The 20037-nt window shown below is 51.4% G+C and overlaps 1 protein-coding gene across 1 annotated transcript in view; it reads left to right on the top strand.

Moving 5' to 3' along the window:
- RBPMS2 (RNA binding protein, mRNA processing factor 2) overlaps positions 1-18621 on the top strand; it is a gene marked incomplete at both ends in the record, with an annotated part of 41944 nt that extends 23323 nt beyond the window's left edge. Inside the window, 6 exons of the mRNA XM_080690468.1 lie at positions 4666-4743; positions 5725-5763; positions 7376-7438; positions 7750-7900; positions 8576-8724; positions 18559-18621. Coding sequence (XP_080546594.1) covers positions 4666-4743; positions 5725-5763; positions 7376-7438; positions 7750-7900; positions 8576-8724; positions 18559-18621 — 543 coding nt within the window. The remainder of the gene's footprint in view (positions 1-4665; positions 4744-5724; positions 5764-7375; positions 7439-7749; positions 7901-8575; positions 8725-18558) is intronic.
- Between the last annotated feature and the right edge of the window lie 1416 nt (positions 18622-20037).

The raw sequence follows: 20037 nt of genomic DNA, 5'->3' as shown, positions 1-20037 counted from the left end.
TTTAAAATTAGCTGGGGTGAAATGGTGGCCCCTGGGGAGAACTGAGGCAGAGGTTTCTGTGGGGCTGCCTGGGCTCTGGGTCCTTGGCTGCCACACCCACTGTCCTGGAGGAAGAAGGAAGGGAGGAGGAAGGCCAATCAGATCGACTCTGCAAGGCACCTGCAGCGTCAGTCCATCGCTAGGTACATGCAGAGCCACCTACCCTACGGCCAGGTGCTCGGGCCCCTCATCCTTTCCTGGCATCCATCTTTCCCAGGCTATCTCTTAGGGCTTCATGTAGTTGGGGTGAAGGGGTAAAGCTCGGGCCAGTGGGAACAATCTAAGACAGGAGTGCTGAGGGACCCTGAGGGACCCTGTAGGACTTCAGGGGAAATAGACCTTTTGTGTCCTTGATCTGTTGCCTTTAAAGAACAATCTGAGCCGGGTGTGGTGGCACACCCTTGTAATCCCAGCATTTGGGAGGCTGAGACCAAGGATCACAGGTTTGAGGACAGTCTCAGCAAGTTAGTGAGGCTCTCACTAACTTAGCGAGAGCCTGTTTCCACTTTTTTTTTTTTTTTTTTGTGATACTGGGGGTGGAACCCAGAGGCTTTCTACTTCCAGGCTATACTCCCAGACCTATTTTATACTTTATTTGGAAACAGGGTCTCACTAAGTTGCTGAGAGCCTCACTCAGTAGCTGAGGCTGGCTTCGAACCTGTGTGATCCTCCTGTCTCAGCCTCCCAAGCGCGGGGATTACAAGCGTGCGCCACCACGCCCGGCTAGAGAGCCTGTTTCCAAACAAAAATAAACTAGGGCTAGAGGTGTTGCTTGGAGGTAGAATGCCCCTGGCTGGATTCAATCCCCAGTGCCACACAAACACAAGATCTGTGACTTTGTGTGAGTCGGTCACTTGCCTGGGGATTTACCTGCACATTCAAGCCCTGACCTTAGATGGCAGAGGTCCTGGATGTGCTTGGGTGCAGATGTGGGTGCAGATGTGCCTTGAATCCAGGAGCTGGGTTCCTACCCTGGAGCCTCTCTATCTTGTTGCCCCAGGCGCTGCCTGTGCGATAGGCTGCAAATGAGAAGAGCCTTGGCCCAGTGGGGAGCAGAGAATGGCGCAGTGCATGTGGGAGGTGCGGTACACTCTGCCCGGCCTGCTTGCCCACAGCTAACTTGATGGAAGACGTTTGTCCTTACTAGGACTGGGATTCACTCAGGTGTTTAGGGTGGTGGCACAGTAGCCAGCAGTACCACCACCCCTGGCAGGAGGCCACAATTTCAAGATTTCTGTTTTTGTTCTGTGATGCTGGGGATTGAACTCCGTGGTGCTCTGTACCCCAGGGCCCTTTTTATCTTTATTTTTATTTTTTTATTTTTTGCAGTATTGGAGATTGGACCCAGGATTTTACCTCCAAATTACACCTCCAGCCCTATATTTTAGTCTTTATTTTGAAATAAGGTCTCACTGCATTGCAAAAGGCCTCACACAGCTGAGGCTGGCTGTGAATCATGATCCCCCTGTCTCAGCCTCCCGCTGTGAATCATGATCCCCCTGTCTCAGCCTCCCAAATGCTGGGACTACAAGTGTGTGCCACCACGCCTGGCTTTATTTTGGAACAGGAATACACTAAATTGCCCAGGCTGGCCTTGAAGCTGTTTTCTTTCTGCCTTAGCCTCCCAAATCACTGGAATTAGAGGCGAGTAGCTGGGATTATATGAGTGCAACTGTGCCAGGTTTAAGATGTTTTTGTTTTCTGTGGTGCTGGGGATTGAACCCAGGGCATTCTACCTCAGAGTCTTGCTACTTGGCTGAGGCTGTCCTTGAACTTGCAGTCCTCCTGTCTCAGCCTCCAAGTACTGGGATTACAGACTGTACCACCATGCCTGTCTTCAAGACATGTATTTATTTATTTATTTATTTACTTATGTATTGTAGGTCTGGGGATGGAACCAGGGATATTTGACCTCCCAGCTACACCCACCCCCTGCCCTGTTTTTTATTCTTTATTTTGAAACAGGGTCTTACTGAGTTGCGCAGGGCCTCACTTAGTAGCTGAGACTGTCCACGAACCGCGATCCTCCAGTCTCAGCCTCCCAAATGCTGGGATTACAGGCGTGCGCCACCACGCTGGCTTCAAGACATGTTTTTAACAAACTGTAAAGTCTCTCCTTCCCGATCACAATACTGGCTGATCTGGGTTTACTAGTTTAATATCAGGTGCAGGCAACATTTAGATTGTAGCTATTATTTATTTTTTGTTTGTTTTGCAGGCCTGAGAATGGAAGCCAGGGGCATTCTACCTCTGAGCTATACCCCCTGCTCTATTTTTTATTCCTTATTTTGAAATAGGGTCTCACTAAGTTGTGGAGGGCCTCACTAAGTAGCTGAGGCTGTCCATGAACCGCAATCCTCCCATCTCACCCTCCGGAATGCTGGGATTACAGGAGAATGCTGGGATTAAAGGAGAATGCTGGGATTACAAGCGTGCACCACCACACCCAGCTTGTAGCTGTGATTTAGATGATGGTTCTGGCAGCCCACAAGGACTTCCCTGCAATCGGGAGGTCAGGATGGTTGGAGCCACAAGGTGGACACCTGCTGTTTAGACCAGGCTTTGCCACCAATTTGTAACCTTGAGGAGGAAAAGACTCAATTTGCAGCATCATTTGCCTCACTTGAGGCTGGCAAGATATTATTCATTCTTTAAAACCCAACATAAAAGCCCGGTGTGGTGGCGCACACTTGTGATCCCAGTACTCGGGAGGCTGAGACCGGAGGATTGCGATTCGAGGACAGCTCAGCTACTTGGGCCCTCTGCAACTTGGTGAAACCCCGTTTCAAAATAAAGAATAAAAAATAAGCTGGGCGTGGTGGCGCATGCTTGTAATCCCCACGCTTTAGAGGCTGAGACAGGAGGACCGCACAGGTTCGAAGCCAGCCTCAGCTACTTAGTGAGGCTCTCAGCAACTTAATGAGACCCTGTTTCCAAATAAATTATAAAATGGGTCTGGGAGTATAGCCTGGAGGTAGAAAGCCTCTGGATTCCACCCCCAGTACCACCACAAAAAAAAAAAAAGCCGGGCTGGGCGCTGGGCGTGGTGGTGCATGCCTAATCCCCGATTTTAGGAGGCTGAGACCAGAGGATCACGCTGGTTCGAAGCCAGCCTCAGTTGGCTTAAGAGACCCTGTTTCCAAATAAAATATTAAAAAATAGGTCTGGGAATGTAGCCTGGAGGTAGAAGGGTTCCATCCCCAGCACCACCACAAAAAAAAAGAAAAAAATTGGGCTGGGGGTGTAGCTCAGAGGTAGACTGTCCCTGGGTTCCATCCCCAGTACCACAAAAATAAATAAATAAATAAATAAATAAATAAATAAATAAATAAATAAATGGAACTGGGGGTGTAGCTCAGAGGTAGAATGCACCTGAGTTCCATCCCCAGTACCACCAAAAAAAAAAAAAAAAAAAAACTGTTGTAAGGCTAGCGTGGCCTAGGACTGGGCAGTTTCACCCAGCTTGAACTTGCAGGCCTCCTAAGTTCCTAGGGTTACAGGCATGAGACACCATGCATGATTTCTGTGTGCTTTTTTTGGGGGGAGGTGATGCTGGAGGTGGGACTCCACGCCTTCCACCTCCGGGCTATACTATCAGACCTAGTTTATGTTTTGTTTTGAAACAAGGTCTCACCACACCTGGCTTTTTGAGGTATTGGGCACTATAGCTTTCTGCAAAATCTCAGAGCAGTGAATCCCTTCATCTAAAATGGGTTTGAAGCCGGGCGTGGTGGCGCATGCTTGTAATCCCAGCATTTGGGAGGCTGAGACTGGAGGATTGTGGTTCGCTACCTAGGCCCTTTGCAACTCAGTGAGACCCAGTTTCAAAATGAAGAATAAAAAATAGGGCTGGGGGTGGAGCTCGGAAGTAGAATGGCCCTGGGTTCCATCCCCAGTACTGCTAATAATAATAATAATAATAATAATAATAATAATAAAAGATTTTTTTTTGTTTTTTTGGTGGTGGTACTGGGGTTCCTGGAAGCCCTTCTACCTCTGGGCTACACTCCCAGACCTATTTTATACTTTTTATTTGGAAACAGGGTCTCTTAAGCCAGCTGGCTTCGAACCTGTGTGATCCTCCTGTCTCCGCCTCCCAAGTGTAGGGATTACAAGCGTGCGCCACCACGCCCGGCTTAATAACAATAATTTATAAAAGGATTTGAGTCAGGTGTGGTGGCACACACTTGTAATCCTATAGTACTTGGGGAATCTAAGACAGGAGTATCGCACAGGTTTGAAGCCAGCCTCAGCTACTTAGTGAGGCTCTCAGCAACTTAGTGAGACCCTGTTTCCAAATAAAGTATAAAAATAGGTCTGGGAGTGTAGCCCAGAGTTAGAAAATCCCCTGGGTTCCACCCCCAGTACCACAATAGATAAATAAATAAATAAATAAATAAATAAATAAATAAATAGTCTGGGGGTGTGTAACTTGAAGTTTTAACACCCCTGGGTCCAGTCCTCAGTACTACACACAAAAAAATAAAATGTTCCAGTATTCAAAGAGAGACCCAGGAAATGCTGAATTTCTCCTTAAGTCTAAAAGGATTCTAGTTCCTTGCCTGAAGGAAGAGCTGTGTTCTGTCCTCCCTGTCCAGCCCTTGACCCCGGTGTATCTCTCTCCAGGTGCGGACATTGTTCGTCAGTGGCCTACCCGTGGACATTAAGCCCAGAGAGCTCTACCTGCTGTTCCGGCCATTTAAGGCGAGTCAGGCCATCCACTCCCGAGGCGGAGCCCAGGACCAGGGAGAAGCAAAAGAACGGATGATGTGGAATGGGACGCGGGAAGTGAAGCTGGTGGTCAGGCCGGCCCGTCTGGTCCTGCTAACTCACTGGGCTTCAGCCATTGCTCTTGGCCATCTGTAAAGGGGAGACATCAGGCCAGCCGTGGTGGTGCATGCTTGTAATCCTAGTACTTGGGAGGCTGAGACAGGAGAATCACACGGGTTCAAAGCCAGCCTCAGCTACTTAGCGAGGCTCTCAGCAACTTAGTGAGACTGAAATAAGAAGTAAATGCCGAGCCGGGCGTGGTGGCGCAGCTTGTAATCCCCGTGCTTGGGAGGCAGAGACAGGAGGATCATGCAGGTTCGAAGCCAGCTGCACTGGCTTAAGGAACCCTGTTTACAAATAAAATATAAAATAGGTCTGGGAGTGTAGCCCAGAGGTAGAAAAGCCCCTGGGTTCCACTCCCAATACCACCAAAAAATAAATAAATTAAAAAAATAGGGGTAGGGGTGTAGCTTGGAGTCATACTCCTGGGTTTCACCCCCAGTACTGAAAAAAAAAAAAAAAAGCAGTAAAATAGGGCTGGGGGTATAGCTCAGAGGTACAGTGCCCCTCTCTTCAACCCACACATTAAAAAAAAGTCGTAAAAGACTTTGGGTATAAGGAATCTTTGAGATTCATTATAACCTTTTCCATGTGCAGATGAGAAAACTTAATGCTTTGGGATTACAAGTTAGTGGCACACACGGCAGTTTACGCATAAAGTGATAAGTGTCGCCTCAGCATGCCGCCCCGCGGCCCTGCGAGCCCCCACACGGGCGGAGGGACTCCAGCCGGTCTCCAGCCGGTCTCCTCTTGGGGGAAGGGCACGAGCATGCTTCAAGGGAACACTGGGGCAGTGCTGGGTCAGCACCTCAGAGGCTCCTGACCTTTCCTAGTAATGGCCACCTCTCTCCGCAGGGGTATGAAGGATCCCTGATCAAGCTCACCTCAAGACAGGTAATTTCTCTCCTGGGTTTCTTCCTCCCAGCCCATGCTGACCGCTGAGCTCAGAACTAGGGCCGTTTCCCTGACATTAAAGCATCTGACAGCAGAGAAATGTTTCTGCTGTCCGTATGCGTCCTGGGCTGGCAGAAGGGCAGCTGCGAGGTCCCTCCCCTCCCCTGACAGTGGGCCCGGTCACTCCTGTCCTCTCTGACGAGCTCTGGGGTTTGGGAAGCCACTGCCTGGTCCCTGGGCTTATGGCAGAGGACAGTCGAAATGATGCTCCTGTCCTAATGCAAGAGGCCAGGCTCTGCACTGATCTCTGCAAAATGAAGCTGGAAAAGTTATTAACATTATCTGCATGCATTTAACAAGACTTACTGAAAGGGCAGTGTTTAGTGCTGGGGAATAAAGCTCTGTTGGCATCGTTTCCCACGGTTTGGTATAGGGAGGAATCTTGACTTTTGTTTTTGTGTATGTGTGTGTTTCTGTTTTTTTTTTTTTTTTTCAATGCTGAGGATCAAACCTAAGGCCTAGGACATAAGTTCCTAAACCTAATCCTTTTTCTTTTTCTTTTCTTTCTTTTTTTTTTTTTTGGTGGTACTGGGTACTGGGGGTGGAAACCAGAGGCTTTTTACCTCCGGGCTATACTCCCAGACCTTTTTTATATTTTATGGAAACAGGGTCTCACTAGGTTGCTGAGAGTCTCACTAAGTAGCTGAGGCTGGCTTTGAACCTGTGTGATCCTCCTGTCTCAGCCTCCCAAGCACGGGGGGATTACAAGTGTGCGCCACCACACCCGGCTTAACCTAATCCATTTTTAGTAAAAAAATTTACAGAGCTCCCCCCCAACCCCATGTACACTTCAAAGCTGCCACTGTCGCCACTTCCTACTCCTCCGTCTCCTTTTTTTTTCTGATACTGGAGATTGAACACAGGAATGTCTTAACCTTTGAGCTACACCCAGCACTTTTTTGTTTTGTCTCGCTAAGTTGCTGAGACTGGCCTCGAACCTGTGATCCTCCTGTCTCAGACTCCTAAGTACTGGAATTGTAGGTGTGTGCCAAAATGCCCAGCTAGCCTCTTTTTTTTTTTTTTTTTTGTGGTACTGGGGTTCCTGGAAGCCCTTCTACCTCCGGGCTACATTCCCAGACCTTATTTATACTTTTTTTTAAATTTGGAAACAGGGTCTCTTAAGCCAGTGAGGCTGGCTTTGAACCTGCGCGATCCTCCTGTCTCCAAGTGCGGGGATTGCAAGTGTGCGCCACCACGCCCGGGCTATTTTTAGTCAGTGTGCCCAATCGCACCTGAGGCTACTACTGCCCCCATAATCGCTTCAGCCAGCCACTACCTCCCTCTCAGGGTACGGAATGGTATCACCAATTTGAGGGTCTGTGGAGCTGGGCTTGGTGGCGTGTGTTATCCCAGAACTGGGGGGGGGGGGGGCCTGAGGTAGGAGGATCACAGGTTTTGCAGCCAGCCTCAGAAGAGTCTCCGGGCTCTGGTGCAGGTGTTCTACCACTACGCTCTACCTACCCCAGCCCAGTGATCCTCCTTTTATTTTGGAGGGGGTAGGTGGAATGCAGGGAGTGATGCAAAGGTGTTCTCTCTGGTTTTTTCCCACCAGCCCGTTGGTTTTGTGATCTTTGACAGCCGGGCAGGAGCAGAAGCAGCCAAGAACGCGTTGAACGTGAGTAGATAGAGGACAGGCCTGTCTCTGGCCTGAGATCTCATAGACAACGAGTGTCCCAATTCCATTCTCTTGAAACCTTCCTTCATTCCATGCCAAGAAAACGGGTGGACGTGGTTTCCTAGCCGTCTTGGGGCAGAGTCCCTGGTGGTGCTGGTTGTGAGAAATGTCCTTACGTACAGGGTCCCAGCAGCGTCACTCTGCCGTGGCCCCTGTGCACGAGTCTGGCCAGCTTCCCTTGGGAGCCCTGAGTCCACGCAGCTGGCACTGGGTCCTACGTGCAGTAAGTCTGCTGTTTGCTTTCTGTGCAGGGTATCCGCTTTGATCCTGAGAACCCACAGACCCTGAGGCTAGAGTTTGCCAAAGCCAACACCAAGATGGCCAAGAGCAAGCTAATGGCAACACCAAATCCCACCAGCGTTCACCCTACCCTAGGAGCACATTTCATCGCACGGGACCCCTGTGAGTGGCGCTCCAGCTGCCTTCTGTTGCTCTGCTTCTGGGCCGGAGCTGGCAGGCCCTTGTGGACTTGCATGCAGAGCAGACAGTCAGATTCTTGTCGAGAAGCTGGGCATGTTGGTGCACTGGTAATCCCACTCCTCCAAGGAGGATCACGGGTTCAAGGACAGCTTCTGCAACTTAGACCTTGTTTAAAAATAAAAAGGGCTGGGAGTGTAGCTCAAAGCTAGAATACTCCTGTACCCAAAATCCCCAGTACCAAAAAAAAATCTTGTTGAAGGAGTCAGTCCTGCCTGATCTCCCCTTTCCCAGGGGCTTCTTACATCCACAGACCACCCCTGAGAATACTGGGCTTCCTTCCTCCACTGGGTCTTTGCTAGACATTAGTGGGACTGAGCTTCTGAGCTTTCAGGGTTGCCCGGCTTCCTTGAAGCCCCCTCTCTTTTCTCTTATGAGATGGGCTCAGGCCTGTCTGTGTTTCTTGGGACAAAGAGGGTGCTCGCCATCCCAGGCCAAGTTCACGTGACTTCCTTCCTGTCCTTGGTGGGGTGGAGGAGGTCTGGCCCCAGGGGGGTCTTATGGCTTAACCATGGTGCAGGTCCCCTTCTCTGTTTGAAAGGGGGTGGTGGGAGGGGAGGGGAGTGTTCTGACGATGGAGGCTGTTGTCTCCTGTTATAGATGACCTGATGGGGGCTGCTCTGATCCCTGCATCCCCAGAGGCCTGGGCCCCCTACCCTCTGTACACCACAGAGCTGACCCCAGCCATCTCACATGCCGCCTTCACCTACCCTGCTGCCACCGCTGCCGCCGCTGCCCTGCACACCCAGGTAAGCCTCTGGGTGGAGGAGGCGCGGAGGGCTCTAAGTTGGCCAGACCTCGTGCCTCCCCGGTTACAGGGCCACTCCTGTCCCCACGGCTGCAGTAGAACCTGTCTTCTAAGATGACTTGAGGCCAAGGCCCCAAGGATGCACATGTTCCAACTCTTGAGTTTGGGATCTGAGGGAGGGAGAATGTGAATGGTGGGTTCATGTGCCGCTCAGGGCTTGCCCTGCTCCTGGGGAGAGGACCACAACTCCAGTCCAGCTGTGGTCTGGAGCCAGCCACCTGCCTCTGCCTCTGCCTCTGCCTCTGCCTGGCAGGTATGAATTCTCTATGAACGTCATCAAGCTTTTGAAGATGGCAGTGCCTCGGTTTTTACTCACCTAGAAAATACAGGGAATAATGCCCTTTCCCCGGGTTGTTGAGAGGTGGATGTTAATACAGTGAAGTGCTAGAACTGTGCCCGGATGTTCCGAGAGCTCATTTGAGTGTCTGCTCCTGTGTTTATGAAGCCTGGACGTTGTCCACCATCTTAGGCCAGGCTCTCTGGGGGAGACTGGGCGGGTGACGAGGCCACGCGGGATCTGTGTCCAGGGATGTGTCAGATCCTGACCGCTGGCCACATAGGCCTTTGCTCTTGTCTCACTTTGCCATGGTTCAGGCCCTGGAATGCTCCAGGGAAGGTTCCGTGCCACTGTGTGTATGGGGGGTGGCTTCAGAATGGCATTGTTGCCAGGTAGCCACAGGAGGGGCACTGAAGGGCAGGAGGAACTTAAGGGCCTTCTACCTCCAGGCTGTATCCCCAGACCTATTTTATTTGGAAACAAGGTCCTGCTAAGTTGCCGAGGCTGGCTTCAAACCTGCGATCCTCCTGTCTCGGCCCCCCAAGTACTGAGATTACAAGCGTGCACCACCACCCCCGGCTTAGGGACAGTCTTGAGGCGCCTCGGAGGAGCTCCTGGCCAGGGTGGGTATGTGGTGCTGTCAGGAAGCACATAGGCTGGGGAGATGGACATGCCTGTAATCTCAATACCTGAGAGGCTGAGGCAGGAGGACTGCAGGCTCAAGGCTAGCCTCAGCAATTTATTTAAACCTTGTTTCAAAATAAATTAGCCAGGTGTGGTGGCGCATGCTTGTAATCCCAGCGCTTAGGAGGCTGAGAAAGGAGGATGGCACAGGTTTGAAGCCAGCCTCAGCTACTTAGTGAGGCTCTCAGCAACTTAGTGAGATCCTGTTTCCAAATAAAGTATAAAATAGGTCTGGGAGTATGCCTGGAGGTAGAAAGCCTCTGGGTTCCACCCCCAGTACCACCAAAAATAAATAAATTAAAAATAAAAAAATTTAAGCCGGGCGTGGTGGCACACGCTTGTAATCACCACGCTTGGGAGGCTGAGACAGGAGGATCACACAGGTTCGAAGCCAGCCTCAGCTACTTAGTGAGGCTCTCAGCAACCTAGTGAGACCCTGTTTCCAAATAAAATATAAAAAAGGTCTGGGAGTATAGCCCAGAGGTAGAAAGCCTCTGGGTTCCACCCCCAGTACCACCAAAATAAATAAATAAATAAATAAAAATAAAAAATTTAGAAGTCCTGGGGAAGCCAGGATGTTGTCACGTGCCTGTGATCCTAGTACTGGGAGGCTGAGACAGGAGGACTGAGATTCGAAACCAGACTCAGCAACTTAGCGAGACCCTGTTTCCAGATAAAAAGTAAAATAGAGCTGGGGTGTAGCTCAGAGGTAGAACTCCCTGGGTTCAATCCATGGCACTGCTGTAAAGGGGGCTGCTTGGACCTGGTCTGGGCAGTAGGAGGAGACAAGGGGGGAGGGCTTGCGAGCCCAGGCAGGAGCTGCGGGGAGAGCTGTGATCTGTGCATCTCCAGGCCCTTTGGCATGCTCAGTGACTTCGAGGTTCACCCAGTTCTGAGGTGGAAAGTTCATACTCGGGGGCCAGCAGGGCATTCTCCCTGCCACGGAGCGTTTGAGTGTACTGAGGGCACAGTGTGGTTAAACCTGGCGCTGTTCAACGGAGCACCACAGACAGATGGAAACGGAGCCCAGAGCTTCCCCTTGGAAGGGCTTGGGTGTTTGCCACAAGCCAGGTTCTGTGGTGGCAAGGGAGCGGGAAGTATTCTGTGTGTCTGGTGTGGGCAGGCACCAGCCTTCAGCCGCTGGGCCTGTAAAAGAGGAGGTTTGGACCAGATCAGGTGGGGTGGTTCTGCCCATTCTGAGACTCCAGGCCAGGCTGGGAGCCAGGGAGCAAGCCGGTCACATGAAGTGGGAGGCACCTCTGCCTGGGCTGCGAGGGCAGCGCTGCCGCCCATCCCTGCACCAGGCAGGACCGCACCCTGCCCTCCAGCCCCAGCCCGCATCCCTGACACCTGTGTGACTGTGGGCAGGTTCTTGTCTCTGTTTCTCTGTGAAGTGGTGACCTGGTGGGATATCGCTAGCATGTTAGCATAGAGGACATGCCGCAGAGGTGTGGAGTTTATGAGTGTTGCTTAGTATATTGTGACTGTCTGAGTCTCTCTGGGCCTACCTGAGTTCTGTGCTTCAGCTGGCCTCCCCGGGAGGGGAAGGGGGCCACCCCAAAGCATAGTAGCAGTTTGCAAAGGGCTCACCACCAGAGATGAGAGCACGGGGTCAGTAGCCAGCCGTCCTTGTCAGCAGTAAAAGGGTCTGCAAAGCCGGGGTTGGAGGCTGAAACTGGAGGATCGCAGTTCACGGACAGCCTCAGCTACTTAACGAGGCCCTCTGCAACTTAGTGAGACCCTGTTTCAAAATAAAGAATAAAAAATAGCCGGGCGTGGTGGCACACGTTTGTAATCTCTGTGCTTGGGAGGCGGAGACAGGAGGATCGTGCAGGTTTGAAGCCAGCCTCACTGGCTTAAGAGACCCTGTTTCCAAATAAAATATATAAAAATAGGTCTGCAAGTGTAGCTCAGAGGTAGAAGGGTTTCCAGAAACCCCAGTACCACCAAAAAAAAAAAAATTAGACAGGGGGTGTAGCTCGGAGGTAGAATGCCCCCCTGCATTCCATCCCCAGACCCGCAAAAAAAAAAGAAAAGAAAAAAAGGACTGCAAGGTCTGAATACAATAACAGACATGAAGCTTTTTTTTTTGCAGGTCTGGAGATGGAACCCAGGGGAATTCTACCTCCAAGCTACACCCCCTGCCCTATTTTTTATTCTTTATTTTGAAACAGGGTCTCACTAAGTCGCTGAGGCTGTCCGCGAACCGCGGCCCTCCGGTCTCAGCCTCTCGAATGCTGGGACTACAAGCGTGCGCCACCACGCCCGGCTTACATGAAGCATTTTCCACCTAGTGAGACTGTCTTTTTTTCCTTCTGAGAGCCCCTTAACAGCACTACCCCTGAGATGGAGACTGCAGCATTAAACAAAGGTGTGGGCACTGCTGATCCTGAGCAGGCTGTGCTGATCCAAGAGTGCCAGAGGGAAACCTCAGGCAGACCGGTGCAGTGGTGCAGCCTGTAACCCCAGTACGCGGGAGGCTGAGACGGGAGGCCCTGCTCAAGGGCAGCCTCAGCAACGCATGAGCCTGTTTCAAAATAAAAAGAAGAAAATAGGTTGGAGGTGTAGCTCACAGGTAGAATGCCCCGGGCTCCATCCCCAGTACCACAAAAATAAAACAGGGTCTTGCTGAGTTGCCCACACTGGCCTCAAACTTATGATCCTCCTGTCTCAGTCTCCTAAGTACTGGGATCATAGCTATGTGCCACCATCCCTGACGCCTTCTAATCCTAAGAGAATCCACTTTTTTTTTTTTTTTTTTTTTTTTTTTTTTGCAGTACCAGGGATGGAACCCAGGGCATTGTACCTCTGAGCAACACCCCAACCCTTTATTATTATTTTTTTTAGTCTTTTTATTTTTTTAAACAGGGTCTTACTGAATTGCAAAGGGCTTTGTTAAATAGCTGAGGCTGTCCGCGAACCGTGATCTCCACCTCCCGAATGCTAAGATTACAAGCACAAGCGTGCGCCACCATGCCCGGCCTGGGAATGCACTTTTGTGTGTGTGTGGCACTGGAGATTGAACCCAGGGACATTCTACCTCTGAGCTGCACCTCCAGCCCTGTTTTTATTTTAAAACCAAGTTTTGCCATGTTAATGAGAGTCTCACTACCTGCTGAGGCTGCCCTCAACCCTGCAATCCTCCTATCTCAGCCTCCAGAGTACTTGGGATCACAGCGTGTGCCCCCACGCTGCTGCGTTAAGAGGTGTGCTGTGAACGCTGGTGTGTATGGCAGAGGCACAGTGGGGTTTGGCATAAAAGATGGTGGCCTAAAAGAGGCCCGTCGCCTCTGGTGGCCCAGTTTGCTAAGTGGCATTTCATTTTCCACTTCACTCTGAGGAGAGGGCGTCGCACCTGCAGCTCTTTCCCTTAACTGGTTCAGCAGCTGACGGTGACCTCAGGTCTACACAAAGCCCCTTGCCTCTGTTTCCATCTGTATAACAGGTGACTCAGCATAACCTGACAGGGTTTTTGTAAGGAGTAATGAAGTTTGTAGCCGGGTGTGGTGGCGCACGCCTGTAATTCCAGTACTTCAGAGGCTGAGATGGGAAGATCCCAGGTTTGAGGACAGCCTCAGCAATTTAACGAGACCCTCAGTAACTTAGCAAGACCCTGTTTCAAAATAAAAAGAGCTGGGGGTTCACATGGAGATAAAATTACCCTGGGTTCAATCCCTAGTTCTTAAAAAAATTTTTTTTGTGTGTACAAAACTCAGAAGCCGGGCGTGGTGGCGCACACTTGTAATCCCAGATTTCAGGAGGCTGAGACAAGAGGATCATGGTTCGCAGACAGCCTCAGCTACTTAGTGAGGCCCTCTGCAACTCAGTGTGACCCTGTTTCAAAATAAAGAATAAAAAATAGGGCAGGGAGTGTAGCTGGGAGGTAGAATGCCCCTGGTTCTGTCCCCAGACCCGCAAAAAAAAAAAAGAACAGCAGACAGCACGCGGTGTTGCGTGGCAAGCGCCTACGAGTGTCAGCGCCATGGGTCTGCATCTGAGGCAAAACAGGCTCTTGAGCCGCCCCCACCTTGGCTTATTCTGCTCCCAAGAAAACCACCACTTTTGCCGGGCGTGGTGGCGCACGCTTGTAATCCCCGCGCTTGGGAGGCGGAGACAGGAGGATCGCGCAGGTTCGAAGCCAGCCGCGCCGCTGGCTTAGGAGACCCTGTTTCCAAAATGAAAATGTAAAAATAGGTCTGGGAGTGTAGCCCCGAGGTAGAAGGGCTTCCAGGAACCCCAGTACCACCAAAAAAAAAAAAAAAAAGAAAACCACCACTTTTAGTCCTTCAATTAGAAAGGGAGTTGGGAATGAGTATGTAAGCAAATCCATAGATGAGTCTTTTATACAAATTACTATAATTACAGCCAGATGTGGTGGTCCACACTTAAAATCCCAGTACTTGGGAGGCTGAGACTGGAGGGTCGTGTGGGTTCTAAGCCAGCCCCAGATACTTAGGGAGGCCCTCCGCAACTTAGTGAGACCCTGTTTCAAAATAAAGAATAAAGCCGGGCGTGGTGGCGCACACTTGTAATCCCCGCACTTGGGAGGCAGAGACAGGAGGATCACGCAGGTTTGAAGCCAGCCGCGCGTGCTGGCTTAGGAGACCCTGTTTCCAAATAAAAATGTAAAAATAGGTCTGAGAGTGTAGCCCAGAGGTAGAAGGGCTTCCAGGAACCCCAGTACCACCAAAAAAATAAAGAATAAAAAATAGGGCTGGGGAAGCCGGACATGGTGGCGCACACTTGTAATCCCTGCGCTTGGGAAGCTGAGACAGGAGGATCGCCGCAGGTTCGAAGCCAGCCTCAGCTGGTTTAAGAGACCCTGTTTCCAAATAAAATATAAAATAGGTCTGGGAATGTAGCCCAGAGGTAGAAGACCCCTGGGTTCCATCCCCAGTACCACCAAAAAAAAAAAAAAAAAAAAATTGGGCTGAGGGTGTAGCTTGGAAGTAGAATGCCCCTGGGTTCTGTCCCCAGTACCACATACACAAAACAGTTACTATAATCACTATAAATTATTTTGATACTTGGTACTAGGGATTGAACCTCAACGCATTCTACCTTGGTTTTGTTTATTTTTTGTATGGTGCTGGGGATGAAATTCAGGGGCCTTTTATATATTATTTGGAACAAGGTCTCACTAAGTTGCTGAGAGCCTCACTAAGTAGCTGAGGGCTGGCTTCGAACCTGTAAATCCTGCTGTCTCAGCCTCCTAAGTGCTGGGATTACAAGCGTGCGCCAGGCTCCTCCTTGTTTTGAAGTAGTCTTTGTGGCCTGTGGGTGGCTCTCAGGAGCCCCCACCACAGCACAGGCAACTGGATGCCTGACTCCAGTCAAGACCCTTGACATGCTGGTCCTGCCCCTGGGCCTGAGCGTCTCCAATTCTAAGCTAAGGCGGGAAGAAAAGCTCTAGGAAGCCGAAGCTGCGCTTGGTGGCGCATGCTTATAATCCCAGCATTTGGGAGGCTGACAGGATTGCAAGTTTGAGGACAACCTTAGCAAGTAGTGAGACTCCCATCAACTTAGTGAGACTCTTTTTCAAAATAAAAATTAAGAGCCAGGCAAAGTAGCACATGCTTGTAATCCCCAATTCTTTGGGAGACCAAGACAGGATGATCACAGGTTCACGGCCAATCTCAACAACTTAGTGAGACCCTGTTTCAAAATAAAATAGGGCCAGGGGTATAGCTTGGAGGTCAAATGCCCCAGTATCATCAAGGGGAGGCAAGTTAGAGGCTTCCCAAGTGTCTTCTCTTACCCAGTGCCCTCCCTCCGTCCAGCCCTGCAGGTCCCCAGCCAGGCAGGCCCTCCTTGCTGGGCACAGCCCTGGGCAGCCTCCACGGAAGGCCCTGAGCTGGACCAAGCCACAGGTTTCTCTGGGGCTGCACTGCCGACTCCTCAAGTGTCCCTCGAGCGTGCCCTGCGAGGGCGTTCCCTGGCCAGCGGGGCCAAGAGAAGCACCCTCCCACACAGCTGTCATGGGGAGAAGGATCTGCTTCCAGATGTTTAGCAGAGTCAGCACAGCTTCTGGGGTGGGGCAGCTCTCTGATGAGAGCTGTGCGGTGCAGGGCTCAATTCAGAAAGTTATTGAGGCGCAGCTCAGCTTTATTCTGGTGACAGCAATGCCACATCCTCAGAGCCCAGGCTCAGGACTTGTCCTGCTGTGTACCGGGTATGCAGGTACTAGGGTGGCCAGGCCCTGGCCCCCTGCTGTGGTCCTAGGTGGGTGCGATGGCCAGAATTCCAGGCTCTAAGCCAGGCATGGTGGTACACACTTGTAATCTCAGCATTTGGGGAGGCTGAGACAAGAGGATCACAGTTTGAGGACAGACTCAGTGAGACTCTGTTTCAAATTAACGAATAAAAATAGGTCAGGGGGTGTAGCTCAGAGGTAGATGCCCCTGGGTTCCATCCCCAGTATGGGGGGGAAAAAAAAAATTCCAGGCTGTATAAAACAGCACCTCGGATTGGGAGGAGCACAGGACCAAATTCTCGGCTCCCAGAGGGCCTGGCGGTGCTGGATGCCCTCCCTGCCTGCCCGAGAGGCAGGGACTGCCGCAGCCAAGTGGGTAACAGGGTCCACCCGCTCTGCCTCGGGTTCCTTTCCCAAGGGGAACCTGGGCTGTCCTCTGCACTCACCCCCGACCTCATTGATGACGCACTGCTCCACCCTCTCCCAAGCAGCTATGGGTCAGGCTGGGGCGAACTAGAACAGGCGCCTGCCCCGCACCAAGGCCTAGCGGCCAGTTCAGCTCTCCTTCCAGACATCTAGCCCACAGGGGACAGCCATGTCTTTTTTTTTTTTTTTTTTTTTTTTTTGGTACAGGAAGTTGAACCCAGTGGGATTCTACCTCCAAGCTACACCCCCAGCCCGATTTCTTAATTTGGAACAGACTCTCATTAGGTTGCTGAGCGCCTCACTAAATCACCGAGGCTGGCTCTGAACCTACAATCCTGTTTCAGCCTCCCAAGTATTAGGATTACAGGCGTGCACCACCACACCCAGCCCATGTCATTTTTTCTTTTACCAGACTTTGTGGATCCAGTTTGGGGGCCATTGCTCTGACAGTATTAGGTAGCTGCCAAGCCCTGGTAGGATGAGCTGAGGGTGCAAGTGTAGATCCATGAGGGCACGGGTGTGTGTGTGTGGAGTCAGCTGGGTGTCCTATTCTTGGCTGCTGCTTTGGAGACCACACAACTGGGTTTTGTTTGTTTATTTATTTGCAATGCTGGGAATGGAACCCAAGGGCATTCCATCTCCAAGCTACACCCCTAGACCTATTTTTTATTCTTTAATTTGAAACGAGGGAAAGGGAGTGGTGGTATGGTGGTACATGCTTGTAATCTCAGTATTCGAGAGACTGAGACTGGAGCATAGTGGTTCGAGGACAACCTCAGCTACTTAGGCCCTTTGCAACTCAGTGAGACCTTGTTTCAAAACTTAAAAAAGACTAAAAAATAGGGTTGGGGGTCTAGCTCAAAGGTACAATGCCCCTGGGTACCATCCCCAGTACCGAAAAAGAAAAAAGAAACAAGGTCTCACCAAGTTCCAAAAGGCCTCACTAAGGACCTGAGGCTCTCCGTGAACCCCATTCTCCTGTCTCAGCCTCCCAAGTGCTGGGTTGCAGGCGTGCGGCGCCACGCCCGGCTGACACACGACTTCGTTTTGACGCACCTTAATCGCAACCATCTCTGCTCTATCGCTGGATGAGGATACTGAGGCCCAAAGAAAGGAAAACAGAAATGTACCAGGTTCACCTCCTACTAGTGTCAGGGATTCTTGCTCTCCCAGTAAAGGTGGGAGGGCAGATCGTTGGCACCAGTGCCCCGACGGCTGGGACCCCTGGCAGGTACGGCCTGGCACGTGGATCGGGCCCAGTGGGTCTAAACAAGTGCACGACCTTCTCCCACGGAGCTCTGTCCTGCAGGGGAGGCTGGGCAGGCGGAGCTTCCCTGCTTAAAGCCTGTAATCCTAGGATTTGGGAGGCTGAGACAGTCACAGGATTGAGGACAGCCTCAGCAACTGAGACTCAGCAACCTAGTGAGACTGTTTAAAAATAAAAGTAGCCAGGCATGGTGGCGCAGGCTTGTAATCCTAGCACTTGGGAGGCTGGGACAGGAGGATCGCACAGGTTCGAAGCCTGTGCTACTTAGTGAGGCTCTCAGCAACTTAGTGAGACTCTGTTTCCAAATAAAATATAAAATAGGTCTGAGAGTATAGCCCAGAGGTAGAAAAGCCCCTGGGTTCTACACCCAGTACCACACACACACAAAAATAAATATAAATAAATAAATAAATAAATAAATAAATAAATAAATAAATAAATATGCCGGGCGTGGTGGCGCACGCTTGTAATCCCAGCATTTGGAAGGCTGAGACCAGAGGATCATGGTTCGTGGACAGCCTCAGCTACTTAGGCCCTCTGCAACTCAGTGAGACCTGGTTTCAAAATAAAGAAAAACAGGGCAGGGGGTATAGCTCAGAGGTCAAATGCCCCTGGGTTCCATCCCCAGACCCGCAAAAAATAGATAAATAAATAAATACATAAATATAAAATAGGGCTGGGGGTGTAGCTCAGAGGTAGAATACCCCTGGGTTCAAGTCCCAGGAAACACACACACACACACACACACACACACACACACACACACACACACCATAAATTAATAAAGGTGAGAGGTGAGTATCCGCCCAGCCTCTGCCCTCCGGCCAGTGAGAGGAGCGGAGCTGCCAGAGGCTGCCGGCCAAGTCCTCTGGGCCCTCTGCTGAGGGAAGGGGCTGTGGGGCACTCCTGACATTGACTTCTCTCGCAGGTGCGCTGGTACCCCTCCTCTGATACCACCCAGCAAGGATGGAAGTATCGCCAGTTCTGTTAGTTCCTCGGTAAGCGCTGCCCAGCGGCCAGTGTCCTAGGGGCTCCCCCTGCCTGAGCCCAGAGCTTGCTGCTGTGGGCGGGCGGGCGGCTGGCTGGCTTTTCCTCTCGCAGCCATGACCCAGGGAGGCCTGGCCGGCTCGGTCCCCACTCCTGCTCATGGCCTCTACCCCCCCAGGTCTTGTTGTCAGAAAGTTGGTTCTGTGACTGCTGGGACCAGAGTGGGGCCCTGAGCCTCCAAGCCCCGCCAGCTGCAGAGTGCTGCTCCTCCAGACTGTGAATCTCCGCCTGCTCAGCGGGCTGCTCCCTGCCCCGCCCCGCCCTGCCTGCCTGAGGCCTCACTGGGACCAGCGAGGCCGGACTCCCACCCTAGCCAGCTTCTGTACCTCACCCCCAGGAAACAAGGCGTTTAATTTTGCATGTCCTCTGGCGTGGATTATGACACTTCACTCGTGTATGTGAGTGTGCGGTTCGTTCTCACCGTCCCCACGGCAGCAGGCCCAGCACTCATCACATCCCCATGGAGCCTGCCCCCACCCGCCCTCCGCCACCTCTCCTGCTGGCGCCTGCCGGGCTCAGCCACCCAACCCAGGTGCGCACGCGGCCTCCCTCAGACCAGGGGGCCTCACGCCCACCGTCCTCCACGCAGCGCACACCTCCCTCACTCCCATTCGTTCCAAACCTCAGAACCAACCAAAACGTGAAAAGTATTTTTGTACCCTGTGTAAGAAAATATTTATGCATCATAAAGGGTTTTTCATGTGTGTGCCGTTAATTATTAAAGAGACCTTGTTCGCCCTGTCAGATAAGTTTAGAATTTAGTTTGAGGCATGAAGAAGAGTTTCCGTTCTTCGGCAGTGAGCCTTTGTGTCAGGCACTGGTTTAAAAGTGGAATGAAGGAAAATTGTGCAATTTTATTTTGTTTTGTGAGCATATCAGTGCTGTACCGTTGGTCACAGCTGTGACTGTCTTGCCATTTCAGATGTGGGAGACTGGGTGGCTGTTGTAATTGCTGATCCTGTGAGAATGTGAAACTGGATAATATATGAAATGTAAAATAAAGAGTCCAAAGAGATCTCTCTGGCCTTTGCTTCCTTCCCCCTGCCTTGGGGCACAGCAGCAGGGAGGGGGGTGTCATGGGTGGGGCCCCGGGGCCTCCCTGGGAGCAGCTGTGCCCAGCCTCCTCATTCACCTCCCATCCTGGGAGCTCTGAGTAGGGAGCTGGGTCTCCTGCACCCAAAGCAAACATCCTGGCAGCTGGGACCCGCAAGGCAACCTCTGCTCACTCAGGGCCTCGATCCACTTGGCTTCCCTCTTCGTGGCAGAAGAGGACTGAGGTGTGCAGAGGCGGCTCCCTGCAGCAGCTGTCCTTGGTGTACATCTTGTGGCTGCTGGAATAAAGGAGAGGGTCAGGAATTGC

The sequence above is a fragment of the Muscardinus avellanarius genome, assembly GCF_963383645.1.
Source record: "Muscardinus avellanarius genome assembly, chromosome: 3".
In the NCBI taxonomy this organism is placed as follows: Eukaryota; Metazoa; Chordata; class Mammalia; order Rodentia; family Gliridae; genus Muscardinus; species Muscardinus avellanarius.
The sequence above is the reverse complement of the archived record's forward strand: the minus strand, read 5'-3'. Positions and strand labels throughout refer to the sequence as shown.